The following is a 17,110-nucleotide window of genomic DNA, read 5'->3' as shown; positions in this document are numbered from 1 at the left end:
CAAATTGGAGAAAGACCAGAGGAGATCAACAAAAATGATTAATGATCTAGAAAACATGACCTATGAGGGAAGACTGAAAAAGTTGGGTTTGTTTAGTTTGGACAAAAGATGGAAGGGGACGTAATAAGCAGGGTCATCCCTCGGAAGGGTCCGGGGCGGAAGTGACGAATCCATCTCACTTCTGAGACCGACCCGTCACTTCCGGGACCGACCATGCCAGCCAATTGCACTGGCCCGCGGGGCCCCCCAAAGCCTGGGGCTCAGAGCAGTCGCCCTGATTCGTTGTACCCAAGGGAAGGCTCTGATAAGTTTTGCAAGTACATAAAATGTTGTTACAAGGAAGAGGGTGAAAAATTGTTTTAATCTCTACGAAGAGGACAAGAAGCAATGGGCTTAAATTGCAGCAAGGGAGGGTTAGCTTGGAAATTTAGAAAAGCTTCCTAATTGTCAGGGTAGTTAAGCACTGGAACAAATTGCCTCCGGAGGATATGGAATGTCTGTCACTGGAGGCTTTTGAGAACAGGTTGGACAAACACCTGTCAGGAATGGTCTAGTTATTTCTTAGTCCTGCATAGTGTGCAGGGGACCACTTAGTCCTGCGTAGTATGCAGGGGACTTGACTAAATGACCTACTGAGGTCCCTTCCAGTCCCACACTTCTGTTAGTCACCAATTGTTGCATTCTTCAAAAATACATTAAAATGCTATTTCTCTGGATCAGAGTTCAGGCCATTCAGATGAGATTTGTAGATAACACAATATTTTAAAAAGTCTTCATGTTCCATCAAGCATTCCCACAGGAAACAGCTCCTACATCTCTTAGAGTTCGTTGTCCTTATCGAGTGGTGATGTATCTTGAAGGTCGTCTTGTTTTTAATCATAAGATCAAATACTTTTTTTTTTTTTTGGCAACTCTTCCTGTGTTTGACTCTGGTGCATAGAATAGGGTTTACTAGAGATAATATAGTTCTGGATTTTAACAAGCACAGCATTCTAATTCCTTGAAATAAGGAGACCTTTGTCATTTCATTATAAAAGGTCTTGGGGGTGTAAGTGGGTCTTGCCCAGGGGTGAAAGTAAGTTAAAGGACTTACCAGTACACCAGAGTCCTGAGCAGGAGCGTGGCCTCAACCAGAAGAGGTGTGGGAGCTTTAAATCAAGATTTAAAAGCCCCGGAGCATGAGGGGTGATTTAAAGGACTCGGGGCTCTGGCCACCACTATTGCAGCAGAGCTCCGGGCACTTTAAATCGCCGACGGAGCCCTATTGCTGCTACCCCGGGGCTGCCGGAGCCCCGGGGTAGCGGCGGCAGGGCTCGGGCGGTGATTTAAAGGGCCAGGGGCTCCCTGCAGCAGCCGGAGCCCCTGGCCCTTTAAAGCGCCACTCAAGCCCTGCTGCCGGAGCCCCAGGGTAGCGGCGGAAGGGCTCCCGTGTGGATTTAAAGGGCCAGGGGCTCTGGCCACTGCGGGAGCCTCGGGCCCTTTAAAGTGCTGCCTGAACCCTGCTGCTGGAGCCCTAGGATAGCGGCAGCCGGAGCCCTGCTGCCACTACTCTGGGGCTCCGGCAGTGGAGCTCAGGAGGTGATTTAAAGGGCCCTGGGCTCTGGCCGCTGCAGGGAGCCCCGAGCCCTTTAAATCGCCAACCTGGGTAAGCTGGTCTGGCACGGCTTACTTTCACCTTTGATCTTGCCTTATCACAATTTTTAGTTTAAGAGGAAAAGGACAAAACTGGTGAAGATTAATTATTACAGGATGCAGAATACCGGCAGATCAGTGCCTAGAAGATTAAAGGGTTTGTAATCTGGAGGCACGGGAAGAATCAATCATTACAAAAATGACTTTGTACCCAGTAAGTGTGGGGTAACTACTAGTGCTTGAATACTATTTATTTTTAAAGCTAATTAGTGACATTGGAAACAGTGTAGAGTAAAACTGAAACAGTTTAAAAACACCCATGAAACTATCTGGTAACGCTTAAACTGGTTTTTCATTGATATACTAATGTAAATAATAAATCTGTAGGAATCCCTGTTGAAACTTCAGCTCATATGTTAATCATACCGTGCTAGACAGTCTGAAATGGATACTGATGAACTATAAAACATTCTGTTGTTTGTACACAACTGTGTCTGCAGTTTACAAGTGGAAAGCATTTGCAATCTTTCTTGCAATTTTTTGTAAAGGGTCCTTGTCAAGCTTCACTATTGAGAATGCACCGTTAGTGTCAGATTTTCAAAGGGGTCTTAATCTAGCCTTCCCTTATCCGGTTACAGTTGCATGGAGAAATACTTACAGGTAATGGTCTAGCAGTTCCATGCCCAGATGTTTGTGCCTGCAAAGTTATGTATGTACAAAGGGAGGGCAGTACTTGGTGATTTGCTCCAAAGCACAGAGGGTCTTGATAAACTTTGCAAGCACAGTGGAGGAGATAGGCGTTTATAGTGTATAGCATTACAAGTTGCAAAACTGTAGCAGTGGCATACAGTGCCTGAAGCTCTGCCCTGGGCTGAGACAGCAATTTTATCTAAACTAAAAGCTCCAGACAGTGTTTCCTTGTGTGTTGAGACCTCTGCAATTACCAGAGGGTCATGTACACTGCTGGCTGGCAGTTTCAACAGTAATAGCAGCCACTGCAAATAAATATAAGGGGGAAATTTTTTTTTAAAGCTTCTGTTGTCCAGATTGATTTCAATAACCTCCTTAGTAAGAAAAATAATTTGACATAACACAAGATGTCCCAGGAACATTTTGAAAGGTTTTGGGGGTTTTTTTTGTATTTTTTAATTGTACCCCATTTGTTCAGTATCAGGGGGTAGCTGTGTTAGTCTGTATCCACAAAAACAACAAGGAGTCCAGTGGCACCTTAAAGACTAAGATTTATTTGGGCATAAGCTTTTGTGGGTAGTAAAAACCTCACTTCTTCATTTGTTCAGCACCCAGACAATGTAAATTCACCTGCAAAAAAACAAATAAACCTGTCCAGTTTTTTGAATATTACCATTGGGTCGACATGTGGATTGTTAAATATGCATAATCAGAGATTGCATTCAATTTAATAACATCATAATCAACATTTCACTCAATTTAATACCTGACGTGTCACAGGTAGGGTAAAGATGCTCATTCTGTAACATAGTATCACCCTCTTAAATAGAGAGATATGATGAGTATATTACTGTATAGTGTTTCTCTGAACAAAAGCTCATTGTTATAATGATTATTGTATTGTTTCTGATACTTAAGTGGCTAGGATTTTTAAACCTGTTAATTTCTAAATAAAGAAATAGTTAAAACCCACCCACCCATTTCTGCCCCTCATGTTTTTTAATACTCCAACTCCCTCCCTTCCCCACCAAACCCTCACCCATACACAATTTCTGTGTTTGAGTGGCATGAGTTTGTATGAAGATGCCAGAAAAAAGGTGTCTCGCTGGACTACGGGCTAAGATCTTGACACATTACCTTACGTGTTACTGCATCTGCTGGCATATGTTCAGTTCTGTAAGGACAGTAGAATTGGGGCTGAGAGAGCACTTAAAATAGGTCACAAGATGCTGCCCTGATTATAAAAAATAATTCTAAATTATGCTATGGAATTTTTGATGTTTCTGTTGGTTAAACACTTGTTTAAGCTTTGTCTCTAAAGAGCATATAATGAAAAAGGCAAACTGCCAGAAACAACTTCTGTTAGTAAACGTGAATACTTATTTATCTGTGGTTCCATCCAGGTGAACTTGTTTATGCTGGCTGTGTAACCTGCCAATCTACCATCTTTGTGTTATTTTTAGCTGTGGTACTGATTATTCTTGTATTCCTGAAAATCAGACATCTGTGATAGTCCATCTTTTGTCTTGCAGTTCACAACTGGACTCAAGAGGAGACTCTTCAGTGGCTGGTAGAATTTGTTGAATTGCCCCAGTATGAGAAGAATTTTAAAGACAGTAGTGTCAAAGGAACAACACTTCCCAGGTGAACCTTCTCTTCTGGATTAATTTAAAAAACCTTATTATATTTTTCTATTGGGCAGCGTTCTCTCTAGGTTGTCTGTGCAGGATAATTATCTAAATTTAATACTGACCGGCTGTGCTCAGGTATAAGAACTGATGTAGGCCTACAATTCTGAAAGGCCAGGGAACCAGAATTTCAATTTTCTTCTGCCAAAATATTCCTGAAAGTCAGTTGTCTCCAGCCAGTGTTCCCTACCTCAGTTTCATTACTTTCTTCCTTTTACAAATAATTTGGCACCAAAGTGTTTCAATAGCAATCACTTAGCTTTGTGGTAGCTAATTTCTGTTGAAAAGCTACAGATGTATTCAGCTTAGTAGAAACACATTGCCAATGTGGACATGAAAAGACTTTGCAGACTTTGCCCTTCAGTATTAACTGTTGGATTTTTACAAGTGTTAAGTATGTTAGGGGACTCGATGCCATCAGGCTGCACATAATCCATTGCATTTAACTTCTCCAAAATGGATTTAATTAGTGGTGGTTGCAGAGTGGAAAGAAAATAGAAAAACCATTACTACATAGTGTAATGCTTTTGATAAGATAAGTCATAAAATATTAGAGATATGAGTTATATCTCTTGCTATCTCTGTGTTAACTGTGTAAATATCAATATACATTGCAAATAGATTAACACACTACAGTAATTCTACAGTATAGTTCTGTGTGTAGCTTACATGAAAATGTGTGTGAGAATAACATTTGATTTATTATGAACAGGATAGCAGTAAATGAACCTGCTTTTATGATCTCTCATCTGAAAATTATTGAACGGAGCCACAGACAGAAACTTCAGCTGAAGGCGTTGGATGTTGTTTTATTCGGACCTCTCGCACGTTAGTATTATCTATTTTTTCTAACTTGTAGTTGTAAGAATTCAAACACCAATTTTTTGCTTTTAGACTGAGATTATATACCGTAGGTGGGACACCTCACTCCACTTGGTCAGTACATTGTGGGACATCAGCTAAGACAATGAAGACATCAGAATAGGAAATCTAACTGCCCTCCTTTGTATAGTAGTATAAAGTACTAATTTTAGTGTGTCATCCAATAGTGTAGTAAATTCTTGAAATCTTTTTTGTGCTGACCTAATGATAGTGCTCTGAATCTTCTTTGATTTTGTTTGTTGGGTTTTGGTTAATGTGCTAGTTAAGCCCAACCTTAACTTGTCTATTTTCCTGGTTGGGAGACTGGGTAATATTTTGCTTAATTTAACCAGTATGATTAAAGTCAAGTTAAAACTGTTTCCCTGAATTTACCCTAGGAAAAAAAATAATTTAAGTTGTACTTAGCTAATACGCATTAGCTAAGCTTGACTTAAAACCAACCACTTTTCCTAGACAAGACCAAACTCTTAAACATTCCACAAGTGTAAGCTCTATTAAATTGTCAAATAGGATAATGGATGCAGCACAAAGCCACAAGTCTGGGAAGTTTTGAAAAAAAAAGTTAATATTTTGAGTTAATAGAAACATTACATTTTTAAAAAATGTAGCTTATACCCTTTGCTTCACAAAACTTCAGATGGATCCTAGAAAAATTATTAAGAAAGGAGTTCATGCAATAGATTTCTAGTAACGTGTTTCATTTAAAAAGAAGTGTTATTGACTTCTTATCAGTTTTCAAATACCTTTTGTATAGGAAAAAAAATCGTATAAAAATCAGTTTCATTTTGGCCTTCATGATAGTATCCAAGATTATTTTCTTTACAGGGCATTTCATAGGCCTCACTTTATGAGAAAATTACTTGGAACGTGAAGTATGACTCTGACTTGGGCTTCTGTAATCACTTATTTTAGTGCTGTCTATTGATTCAAGGATCGCAGCTCACTTTCTGAAATACTTGATAATATATGCACATTGGTCCAGATGGACATGTCAGAACTGCATATAAATAAATGACTCCTGCAGTCGTATTATTGAAAGTGAGATTAGATGGAACATTAACTTCCAGTGCAGCAAAATTTATTGCAAAACTCCTTTACTTGTACAGAAATATCTCCTCAATAGCGTGAGTCCCACCTTTCTGTAATGTTGTTTTTGTTCCATCTGGTTAACAAATGATCTTTTTAAACTTACCACATTATTTCTTGCTGTGAAGCTTTAGTGGATTGACTAGTGAGGCCTATCATTTCATCTATGCTGTTTGAGGAGGATACTGCAATTCTGAAGAATAGTGTCCTCTAGGGAAGTTCATCTGCCAGGTGCTATCTAGAACCAGTTTGTGTTAGAGCAGTGGTTCACAAACTTTTTTTTTTTCCCACGGACCACTTGAAAATTGCTGAGGGTCTCGGTGGACCAATTAATGATCTTTGCAAATGTTGTTTGTACCGTTAGCGAACTATTGTAATGCGCTATATAAAAAAACCTTAATAATAATTAACGTTTTTTTGTTCTACAAAAAAAGCACACAACTCATTTTAATATGAGTAGTCTCACCTTTCTAATGCGATGGACATGCCCTCTCTCCCCCACCATGGCAGCTCCCGAGCTGGTCCTGGGAAGGAGAGGGGTCTTACCACGCCACAGCAGCCACAGAGCTGAGGCTGGGAAGGAGGGCCGTCTCTCCCCAGCAGCTGCAGCCCTTGAGCTGGGGAAAGTCACCTCTTTCTCTGGCAGTCGCAGCCCTGCACGTCCCAAATTCCTCCCAACCCCCTCTTTTCACCCACTGCCCCCTCACACCTACCTCTTATTCCCCCCCCCAAGGCCACCACCTCACCTTACATGTGCATCTTCTCCAGGGTCCAGGCACCTCATTAGTGGACTCGATGCCATCAGTTGTCATCTGTGGCCTTAAAGTAGGCACACACTGTTTCCAGGAATACTTTTAAACATTTCCCTATTAAAATATTTATGTGAGGAGTATAGAGTATACAGTGAAAGCTATAATCTGTTTTATACTGTTGAATCCTTGTTTCCCAAATGTTGCTTCCGAGTCTGTAAACCCGTTACATGCAGTATTTTAACATTCAGATTAGATCGCTTCCTTATTCCTGAGGATGCGGCATACAGCAGCAATTCATTTATTACATGCTTTTTTGGATACTTTAAATACTATTTTTTTAATATAAAAGAAAATGACAACCATATCTTTTTAGTTGGGTAACCAAACTTTAGATTCATATTGACCTTGTAAAATTCACTTAGGGTATGTCTACACTACGAGAGTAGTTCGATTTTACTTAAAGCAAATTTGTGGAACCGATATTATGAAGTCGAACGTGTGTATCCACACTAAGGACAGTAATTCGACTTTGTGAGTCCACACTACCGGGGCAAGCGTCGACATTGGACGCGGTGCACTGTGGGCAGCTATCCCACAGTTCCCGCAGTCCCCGCTGCCCATTGGAATTCTGGGTTGAACCCCCAATGCCTGCTGGGGCAAAAAATGTGTCGAGGGTGGTTTTGGGTAACTGTTGTCATTCAGCCTTCACTCCTGCCCTCCTTCCGTGAAAGCGCCGGCGGGCAATCAGTTCGCGCACTTTTCTGGTGATTGACAGTGCGGACGCCACAGCACCACGAGCATGGATCCCGCTGCGATCATCGCTGCAATTGACCGTTGTCAACACCTCGCACCTTATCATCCACCATTTTCAGAGGCAGATGCTGAGAAATCGGGCGAGGAGGCTACGGCAGCGCGGTGAGGACATTAAGTCTGAGAGGGCACAGATGTCTCACAAAGCACGGGACCCCGCGCCGTGGACATCATGGTGGCAATGGGTCATGTTGATGCTGTGGAACAGTGATTCTGGGCCCGGGAAACAAGCACAGACTGGTGGGACCGCATTGCGCTGCAGGTCTGGGATGAATCACAGTGGCTGCGAAACTTTCGCATGCGGAAGGGAACTTTCCTGGAACTTTGTGAGTTGCTGTCCCCTGCCCTGAAGCGCAAGGACACCTAGATGCGAGCAGCCCTGACTGTCCAGAAGCGAGTGGCCATAGCCCTCTGGAAGCTTGCAATGCCAGACAGCTACCGGTCAGTCGCGAACCAATTTGGAGTGGGCAAATCTACCGTGTGGGTTGCTGTGATGCAAGTAGCCAACGCAATCGTTGAGCTACTGCTCTCAAAGGTAGTGACCCTGGGAAATGTGCAGGTCATCATAGATGGCTTCGCTGCGATGGGATTCCCAAACTGCGGTGGGGCTATAGATGGAACTCACATCCTTATCCTGGGACCGGACCACCAGGCCAGCCAGTACATTAACCGAAAGGGCTACTTTTCAATGGTGCTGCAAGCACTGGTGGACCATAGGGGACGTTTTACCAACATCAACGTCGGATGGCCGGGCAAGGTTCATGATGCTCGCGTTTTCAGGAACTCGGGTCTGTTTAGATGGCTGCAGGAAGGTATTTACTTCCCGGACCACAAAATAACTGTTGGGGATGTGGAGATGCCTATAGTGATCCTCGGGGACCCAGCCTACCCGCTAATGCCCTGGCTCATGAAGCCCTATACAGGCACCCTGGACAGTGAAAAAGAACTCTTCAACTACCGGCTGAGCAAGTGCAGAATGGTGGTGGAGTGTGCTTTTGGACGTCTGAAGGGGAGATGGAGAAGCTTACTGACTTGCTCTGATCTCAGCGAAACCAATATCCCCATTGTTGTTGAAGCTTGCTGTGTGCTCCACAATCTCTGTGAAAGCAAGGGGGAGACATATATGGCGGGGTGGGAGGTTGAGGCAAATCGCCTGGCTGCTGATTACGCTCAGCCAGACAGCCATGCGATTAGAAGAGGCCAGCGGGATGCGCTGTGCATCCGGGAAGCTTTGAAAGCTAGGTTCCAGAGTGAGGAGGGTAACCTGTGACTATTAAGTTTGTTTAAACAGAAGCTGAACCTGCCCCCGTTTCTTTACCCAGTTAATGTTGACTATCCTCTCCAGTTACCAACCCCCTTCCAACACACCTTTAAAAATAATGAACAAAGTTTCATTTATTTTAACACCATTTTCTTTATTAAGGATTTCAAGGTAAAGTGTTGAAACTGGGACGCAGACTGTGGTGGGGAGCGGGTGTAGTGATGGAAAGGACGCTTCTAAACTCAAGGAATGACTGGCTCCTGCTCCTAGAGTGGTCCGCAGTGGTGGACTGGTTGTTTCAACGGAGCCTGCCACCCCTCCTTTTCGGGACTCTGTGTGTGGGGGCTATGTGACTTTGTGGTGGGGGAGGGCGGTTACAGATCCCCTGCTGCGTGGCTCTGTCATCCAGGCTAAGGACCGCTGCGTAAGATCTGTAACCGCCCTCCCCCGCCACAAACTCACATAGCCCCCCCCCCCCCCCCCCACAGAACATGAAAACCACCTCCCAGACTGACCAGGGTGCCTAGTGACTGCAATGTGTGTGTGACTTTCTGCTTCCTGCTCCCCGTGTCTGTACCGTGGTAAAGGTGACTGTCTTCTCCAATTACCAACTCCCTTCCCCCTCTTCAAACACACTCTCCTCTAAAAGAACATGACGGAAACAGTAATTAACAGAAACGTATTTTTTATTAACAACTACACAGTTAGGGGATGAAACTCGGACGGGGGCTACGGTGAGGTGCTTTTGGAGTGAAGGAAAGGACTTATCAAATCTTTGGGAATGAGAGCCTTCTGCTACTTGAGCAGTCTGCAGGGGTGGAGTGACTGTTTTCATGGCCTCTGGCGCCCCTCCTTCTTGGGACTTTGGGTGAGGGGGGGATGGGACTTTGTGGCAGGGGAAGGCGGTTAGAGATAGAATGCAGCGGGGCTCTGTCCTCCTGCCTCCGGTCCTGCAGAACATCTACAAGGCGCTGGAGCGTGTCCATTTGCTCCTTCATTAGTCCAAGCAGCGTTTGAGTTGCCTGCTGGTCTTCCTTCCGCCACCTGTCCTCCCGTTCGCTGTGTGATCGCTGGTATTGCGACATGTTCTCCCTCCACTGGGTCTGCTGTGCTGCCTCGGCTCGGGAGCAGCCCATAAGTTCGGAGAACATCTTGTCCCTTGTCCTTCTCTTTCGTTGCCTGATCTGCGCCAGCCTCTGGGAGGGGGATGCCGGGGTAGCTCGGGAGACACTCGCAGCTGTGGGATGGGAAAAAGGGAGTGAGTTCCTCAGAAAAATAGTTTTGCGAACAATGAATATAGTCTTTCTCTGTGAACAAGACCATGCACATTACCTATCACATGCGCACTCAGTACAAGGTCGAATTTTCGGCCTTCCCATTGAGTGCCTGGGGTCTTGCTGTACAGATCACACAAGCGGGGCCGGACAACGGAATTCGGCTAGCAGGCGGACATGGTAAGCTGTAGACTTTTGACTGCTTAAAGCTTAATTTATAGCAGTGTCCTCCTTTCACGTTCCAAGCAATGCTCCTAGCGTTGGCCAGTTCCTGCTGCCGGCAATCCGGCCAGCATGAACTCTGCCCCCTGTCCCACCCCCCTCACGGCTGTCCCTGGGAAAGATCCCTGCATGCTGCCCCTGTTCCACCTCCACCGTGTGGCTGTAAACCGCCGGTTACAGTTATGTAAAGGAACAGGCAATCAGTCCCAATACTAACATTCCCCTAATTCAAAGCAGGTCACCATGAGTGATATCACTCTGATGAGGATTTCGGAGACAGAGAAAGAGCGCATGGTGCGTGAATGCCAGCAAACACCAGGGCCGTATGCCGCCATGCTTTGCGAGGCAATGATCCTGGAGTACTTGCTGCTACCCTGGCGCGGAAAAGTTTCCTACCATGGAGGACGCAATAAGGCCATCTCCCTAGGAATCTCATGTAAAGGCCTTCACAATACCTCCAGGAGAGTTTCCTGGAGATGTCCCAGGAGGATTTCTGCTCTATACCCAGACATGTTGACAGAATTTTCCAGTAGCTGCACTGGCAAGGACTAAAAACTAAAGCGCCTAGGGCAAACTAATCATGAAAAACCCATTGTTAAGATACCATTCCTATTCTGTTCAAAATAAATGATTAAAACACTTACCTACTGATCCTTCCCCTGATTCACAGTCTGGGTTATGGCCTTGGTCGGGTTGGTCGGGGATCTCCGTGAGGGTGATGAAGAGATCCTGGCTGTCGGGGAAATCAGCATTGTATGCGCTGTCGACTGCCTCCTCGTCCTCATCTCCTTCCTCATCTTCCCCGTCCGCGAACAGCTCCGAGGAAGCGGCCGTCGACAGTACCCCATCCTCAGAGTCCACGGAGAGTGGTGAGGTAGTGGTGGCGGCTGCACCTAGAATGGAATGCAGTGCCTCGTAGAAACAGCATGTCAGGGGCTGGGATCCGGAGCGTCCGTTTGCCGCTTTGGTCTTTTGGTACCCTTGTCTCAGCTCCTTGATTTTCACACGGCACTGCATTGCATCCCGGCTGTATCCTCTCTCCGTCATGGCTTTGGAGATCTTCTCGTAGATCTCCGCATTCCGTTTTTTCGATCGCAGCTCTGAAAGCATGGACTCATCACCCCACACAGCGATCAGATCCAGGACTTCCCGATCAGTCCATGCTGGGGTCCTCTTTCTATTCTGCGATTGCATGGTCACCTCTGCTGGAGAGCTCTGCATCGTTGCCAGTGCTGCTGAGCTCACCACGATGTCCAAACAGGAAATGAGATTCAAACTGGTCAGACAGGAAAAGGAATTCAAATTTTTCCGGGGCTTTTCCTGTGTGGCTGGTCAGAGCATCCGAGCTCGGACTGCTGTCCAGAGCGTCAACAGAATGGTGCACTGTGGGAAAGCTCCCGGAGCTATTAGCGTCGAAGTCCATCCACACCTACCCTAATTCAACATGGCCATGTCGAATTTAGCGCTACTCCCCTCATCGAGGAGGAGTACAGAAATTGATTTAAAGAGACCTCTATGTCGAAATAAATAGCTTTGTTGTGTGGACAGGTGCAAGGTTAATTTGAGTTAACGCTGCTAAATTAGACATAACCTCCTAGTGTAGACCAGGCCTTAGTCTGAGCCCCATCATTCACCCATTCCCTTGAGGGACTCCCATGGAAATCAAGGACAGTTTTTTTTGCATGCAGAGGAGGGACTGTAGGATCAGACCCAACACTCACTAGCCACATAATTTGATAATGGATTAAGCTATACTGTAGCCTGTGAAATAGAAATGCTTAATGAAGAGTCAATGTGTAATTATCACGTAGAAGATTTGTTATCTTTTCAGCATACAGTAAGCATTTAAGTTAATATCTCGTAGATAGAATATAATATTAGCAACAGAGCTGTTGGTTTTGTGTTAGAATGCTCCCAAAATAATTTCAGTGGGTATGTGGAGAGATCTTGCTGGTTAAATGGTCTGGAATCTCTCTGAGTTCCAAGTTGCACCATTTTTATGTGCTGAAAAGAAGTGATTTCAATAGTGCACCTTTTAAATCTGCACAGTCCTTGATTGTTATAACTATTTGTACAGGCCCATCTCACAACTGGATGAAGGATTTTGTACTAGCAATTTCTATAGTGATTGGTTTTGGAGGCTACTGGTTTGCACATACTCAGAACAAGACCTCAAGAGAGCACATCACAAAAATGATGAAAGATCTAGAAAGCCTCCAGACAGCAGAGCAAAGCCTTCTTGATGTGCAGGAGAGGTATGTGAACTGAAAAGGTTTAAATATTCAGTGATTTGTCTAAGTGTTATATTTTGAGGTAATGATGTTTAGCATTTAAAGCAATAAAGTGAAAGATAACAATTTGACTAGAACAGGCACTGAGTTTTGTGCAGCTTCCTCAATTCATTGCACACATTTAACTGCAGTCTTAAAGAACATATCTGTGTGTGACATGTTGAAATATCTCCTTGACATTTTAAACTGTAATGTGAGAGCTGAGCAATGGAAAGGAAAGAGAAATGGATACAGAGGTGGGTCAGATGAATATAAAAGGGACAGTGGTGAGTTAATCTGTTACCTTACCTGTTGATGTAGGAAACAAGCTTTATTACTGGAGATTATGGCTGAATTTGGGATAAACCGTTTCTTAGCCTGTTTTATTGTGGAAGAAAACTTCTTGTAGCATCTTCCTTACAGCTTTTTGAGCACATGAGATCCAGACAAGCCTGCACTGCAAATTGCTTATTGTTTTTCTATCAGTATGGAGAAAGTGCCTTCTCCATAGTTAAGGCAGTAACTCTTATTATAAGCCTGGTATTTTTGTCTACTTTCATACCCTTAAAGTATATATGAAGGAGATTATCATTAAAACTGATAAATTAGATCTGGGGTGTTTGAGGCTGATTTATGATTGAATTTGGATATAAATGCTGCAAATTATATTGAAGTGTTGCATACAATCTGTATAGGCTTCATTCTTTACCAGAACACTGCATCTTTAACCACTGTTCTTTGAGTAGCTTCTCACTTTTTTGCTTAATTATGTTCTTAAGGCTTGAGAAGGCACAGGAAGAAAACAGAAATGTTGCTGTAGAAAAACAAAACCTGGAGCGCAAAATGATGGATGAAATCAGTGATGCAAAACGAGAAGCTTATCGACTAAGGGAGTTGAGGGAGGGAGCCGAATGTGAACTGAGCAGACTCAAGTATGCAGAGGAGGAACTAGTACAGGTATTTATGAACTATGGAACATTTCAGTTTTCTTAACTTAATTTCCTGGCTTTATTGTGGTTTAGTTTACTGGAGAGAGGTTCTCTTTCCCCCCCCCCCCCCCCCCCCCCCCACCCCTCCAAGTGGCATTTCTGTGATGCTAGAGTTTATTGTCCTGGAAGCATCCTCTAAGCCTCTGAATATTTCATTTCTTTACAGCCATAGAAAAAGCATATACACTGACCACTATTAAAACTTGTGAAGCATATGGACCCCTGTAGCTGTGCTACTGAAACATATTTAAAAGAATGATTCTTCATATTTTAAGTCCCCGTACATAATGTACATGGGCCAGACAATGCCAAAACTAGACCTATAAAGGAGGGAAATAATCCCATCTTGGTTTCCTTCTTGCTACCAGAACAGAAGCAGCAGGTGTCTTTACCAGACTGTTGCTTATATTTTCTTTAGTGTAAATCTAATGTATAGTATTAGAAATTAGTTGTGGCATATCAGTAAGTGTTAGTTTCAGCTTGGTCACCAATGTAAAATAGGAACAGAAAGTTTGAGGCTGGCCCAGTATATGCAAATCCACAGCATGACTTTTCAGAAACTTCTCACAACTTACTCTTGAGAGCAAAGAACCATGTGCCAGAGCTACATGATCCCAGAGTGTAGTTGCATGAAGAATGAGTTTTAGAGGTAATTACAGCAGTATTTTTGGCAGACTCCTTTTTACCTTTAGTCTTATAAAAATTATCTTAGTGACTTTTGCATCTCTTGTGACTGCTAGGTTCGCATGGCTTTAAAGAAGGCCGAGAAGGAGTTTGAGCTGAGAAGTAACTGGTCTGTTCCTGATGCATTGCAGAAATGGCTCCAATTAACACATGAGGTTGAAGTTCAGTACTACAATATTAAAAGACAAAATGCAGAAATGCAACTAGCGATTGCTAAAGATGAGGTAATTTACTTTTGAGTTACTTCAGTATGTTAATGTGCTAAAGACTCACAGACCTGTCCATTTTGTTGGATATAGAGTATTCTGATAGGATAGAATGTTGATTACTTACAGTTTCTGCAGTCAGAATATAAAAGTCCTGTTTCATTCAGATACTTACTGCCTTTATGTCCTCTCAAATTATTTTTTGTTATCTGCATTATTTATACAGCCTTTGGCTTCATGTTTATCCTGCATTTTAGGCAGAAAAAATTAAAAAGAAGAGAAGCACTGTATTTGGGACATTACATGTTGCACACAGCTCCTCCCTAGATGAGGTGGACCACAAAATCCTTGAAGCAAAGTAAGAGCATTAACTAGATATATATTGTCCCTTGCTTTCTTTTATGCCAGAAACAGTGAAGTTCACTAAGAAAATGATATGAAGGAATTCAGTATTTTAATTTTATTGTACTTCAAGTAAAAATCTACTGTCAGAAGATGTGAGTTTTTGCACACTCCTAAGAATAGTGATTGCTTTCTGAAATGCTGCAGTGATTATACTGTTACTGTTCCATACTATGTCCAGCATTCAAGTTTTAGTCCAGTGACATAGTAACTAACTACAGTATTGTTTTTATTTTTCCAGGAAAGCACTCTCTGAATTGACAACATGTTTGCGAGAGCGTCTCTATCGATGGCAGCAGATTGAGAAGATCTGTGGCTTTCAGATAGCACACAACTCAGGATTACCAAGCCTGACATCCTCTCTCTACTCTGATCACAGTTGGGTGGTGATGCCCCGAGTCTCCATTCCACCTTACCCAATTGCTGGGGGAGTTGATGACTTAGATGAAGACACCCCTCCAATAGTTGCACAGTTTCATGGTATGTGGTGTATACTCCAAAGGGAGATATTGAGGAAGGGAAGCAGGAGTGGGGGAGAGACTTTGAGTGGCGAGAAGAGTTACCAGTAAAGGGAAAATTGAGCAGGAGGGCAACCTAAAGCACAGAAATTCAGGAGAAAAGAAATCTCCAAAGGAGGAGTGCAGGAAATAGAGACAGGAGCAGAACAAAATGTAAGGTAATGGTGATGGACATCTTCAAAGAAAACAAGCCCCAACATGAGTCTTCTATTAATTAGATAGAAAGTACAGTAATTGGGCTGGGAGTTGAAATAAAGGTAACGTGAAGCAGTAAAAACTATTTCCTCCTACTCTTCATTCTGAAAAAAAGAATAACCTCAGTCTGGTCACCATAAATAGGTAACAGTTGTTTTTCCAGTAATATCCATAATCCTAAATTTACCCTGTAACTTTGCTCTTGGCTCATTGCCCTGCCATTATGGAAGAGCAGGAGTTTCTGTCAAGTCAGACGAGCAGGTAGGAAGAGAGATGATACTTTCTGTGGGAGGATGTGTGCTACATAGCTTTCCAAGCATTCTTTAATGACTGGAACAAAAAAGTGGTGTTGTCCGAGGAAGCTTTCAAACAGAGCGTTTATGCTGGGAGGCAGTTGATTGTATACATTGGAGAGTCTGACCACCCTGATGTCTGACTTAAGTCATTGCATCAGTAAGAGAGACCATCTTATTGTAGCTGGGATTAACTAGACAGTGAAGATGAATTGAGATGAGCTTACACTTGACTGTTTCAGCACACACGCAAAAATCAAACTGAAGAATTGAAGAAGGGGTAAAATTTTGTGGCAATTACTTCTACAATTTCTTGTTGATTCCAATTTCCTTTGAAAATACCAGCACAGTATTTTTAAAAGGCTCCTAAGGGAGTTAGATGCACAGGAGTTAGAGGATAAAAACGAAAAGTAGGCTCTGTCTGACGCTCGCATTCTTCCTGGTGCTGCAGAAAGGTCAGTTGTGAACAAGGGCACTTTCGCCTCTGGTCCCAAACTCGCTTCCCTGGTCTGGTTTGCATGCTCTCATCATCTCCCACTGAGGAGCAGAGATATCTGATATGTTTAGGTCAGGTGCTGCTAGTTACATCATAAATTGTGATTTCCCCAGTGACCTTCACCACTGAGAGTAGGATGGTAATTAAACTGAATGTGAGATTCCAGCAAGTAGAGGTCAATGCAACATGTGCCTTGTCCTTGCCTGTCTTGTTTGCTTACATATTTATATTTAGACTTCTGCCTAGTTAATACACAGTAAGGGAGAATATAGTTTATCCAAGGTTAACACAGCATCCCAGCAAGAAAAGTGCAGATGGTGTCAGTCCAGACTTGACTACAAAATTCTTAGATTTTCTGACATTTTTAGTTGAGTAAGCAAACTTGACCCCTGGCTGAGCCTGGCCTTTTTTGTCCAAGATAGACAATACAAACTACAGTAGTCTTGGTATGGAAAACTTGGTGGAAACTCGTCCGCAACAGAGAGTCTTAAAGTAGTTCCATGGGCCCACTTCCACATGAGAGCATTGCTAATCTGCGTGCTATTCAAACTGAAACCAGATTGGAACATTTCCAGAAACTGCAACGTCTGCAGCCTCCTATCAGGCTTTTCTTTTGTTTTGCTCTCACCATCTGCTGGCAGGGAGGAATGGACTGGTGTCTGGACTGGTGTAGCAGATCTTGAAAAATGAATTATCAAATAGGAAAAAAGATCCCATTACAAATGAAGTTGGACAAACATGTTTTGCTTGCTTTCATTTT

General features: G+C 43.3%; 1 protein-coding gene across 2 annotated transcripts in view; it reads left to right on the top strand.

The window, feature by feature from the left end:
- Window positions 1-17,110, top strand: part of STIM2 (stromal interaction molecule 2) — a 153,348-nt gene that overhangs the window by 127,051 nt on the left and 9,187 nt on the right. For both annotated transcript variants that reach the window (XM_042855410.2, XM_005300296.4), the window contains 7 exons: window positions 3,855-3,966; window positions 4,723-4,838; window positions 12,375-12,552; window positions 13,347-13,524; window positions 14,297-14,464; window positions 14,704-14,804; window positions 15,090-15,328. In XM_042855410.2, the coding sequence (XP_042711344.2) occupies window positions 3,855-3,966; window positions 4,723-4,838; window positions 12,375-12,552; window positions 13,347-13,524; window positions 14,297-14,464; window positions 14,704-14,804; window positions 15,090-15,328 (1,092 nt within the window). The remainder of the gene's footprint in view (window positions 1-3,854; window positions 3,967-4,722; window positions 4,839-12,374; window positions 12,553-13,346; window positions 13,525-14,296; window positions 14,465-14,703; window positions 14,805-15,089; window positions 15,329-17,110) is intronic.

The sequence above is a fragment of the Chrysemys picta genome, chromosome 5 (assembly GCF_011386835.1).
Source record: "Chrysemys picta bellii isolate R12L10 chromosome 5, ASM1138683v2, whole genome shotgun sequence".
Lineage (NCBI taxonomy): Eukaryota > Metazoa > Chordata > Testudines > Emydidae > Chrysemys > Chrysemys picta.
This window is presented reverse-complemented; position numbering and strand designations above follow the sequence as displayed.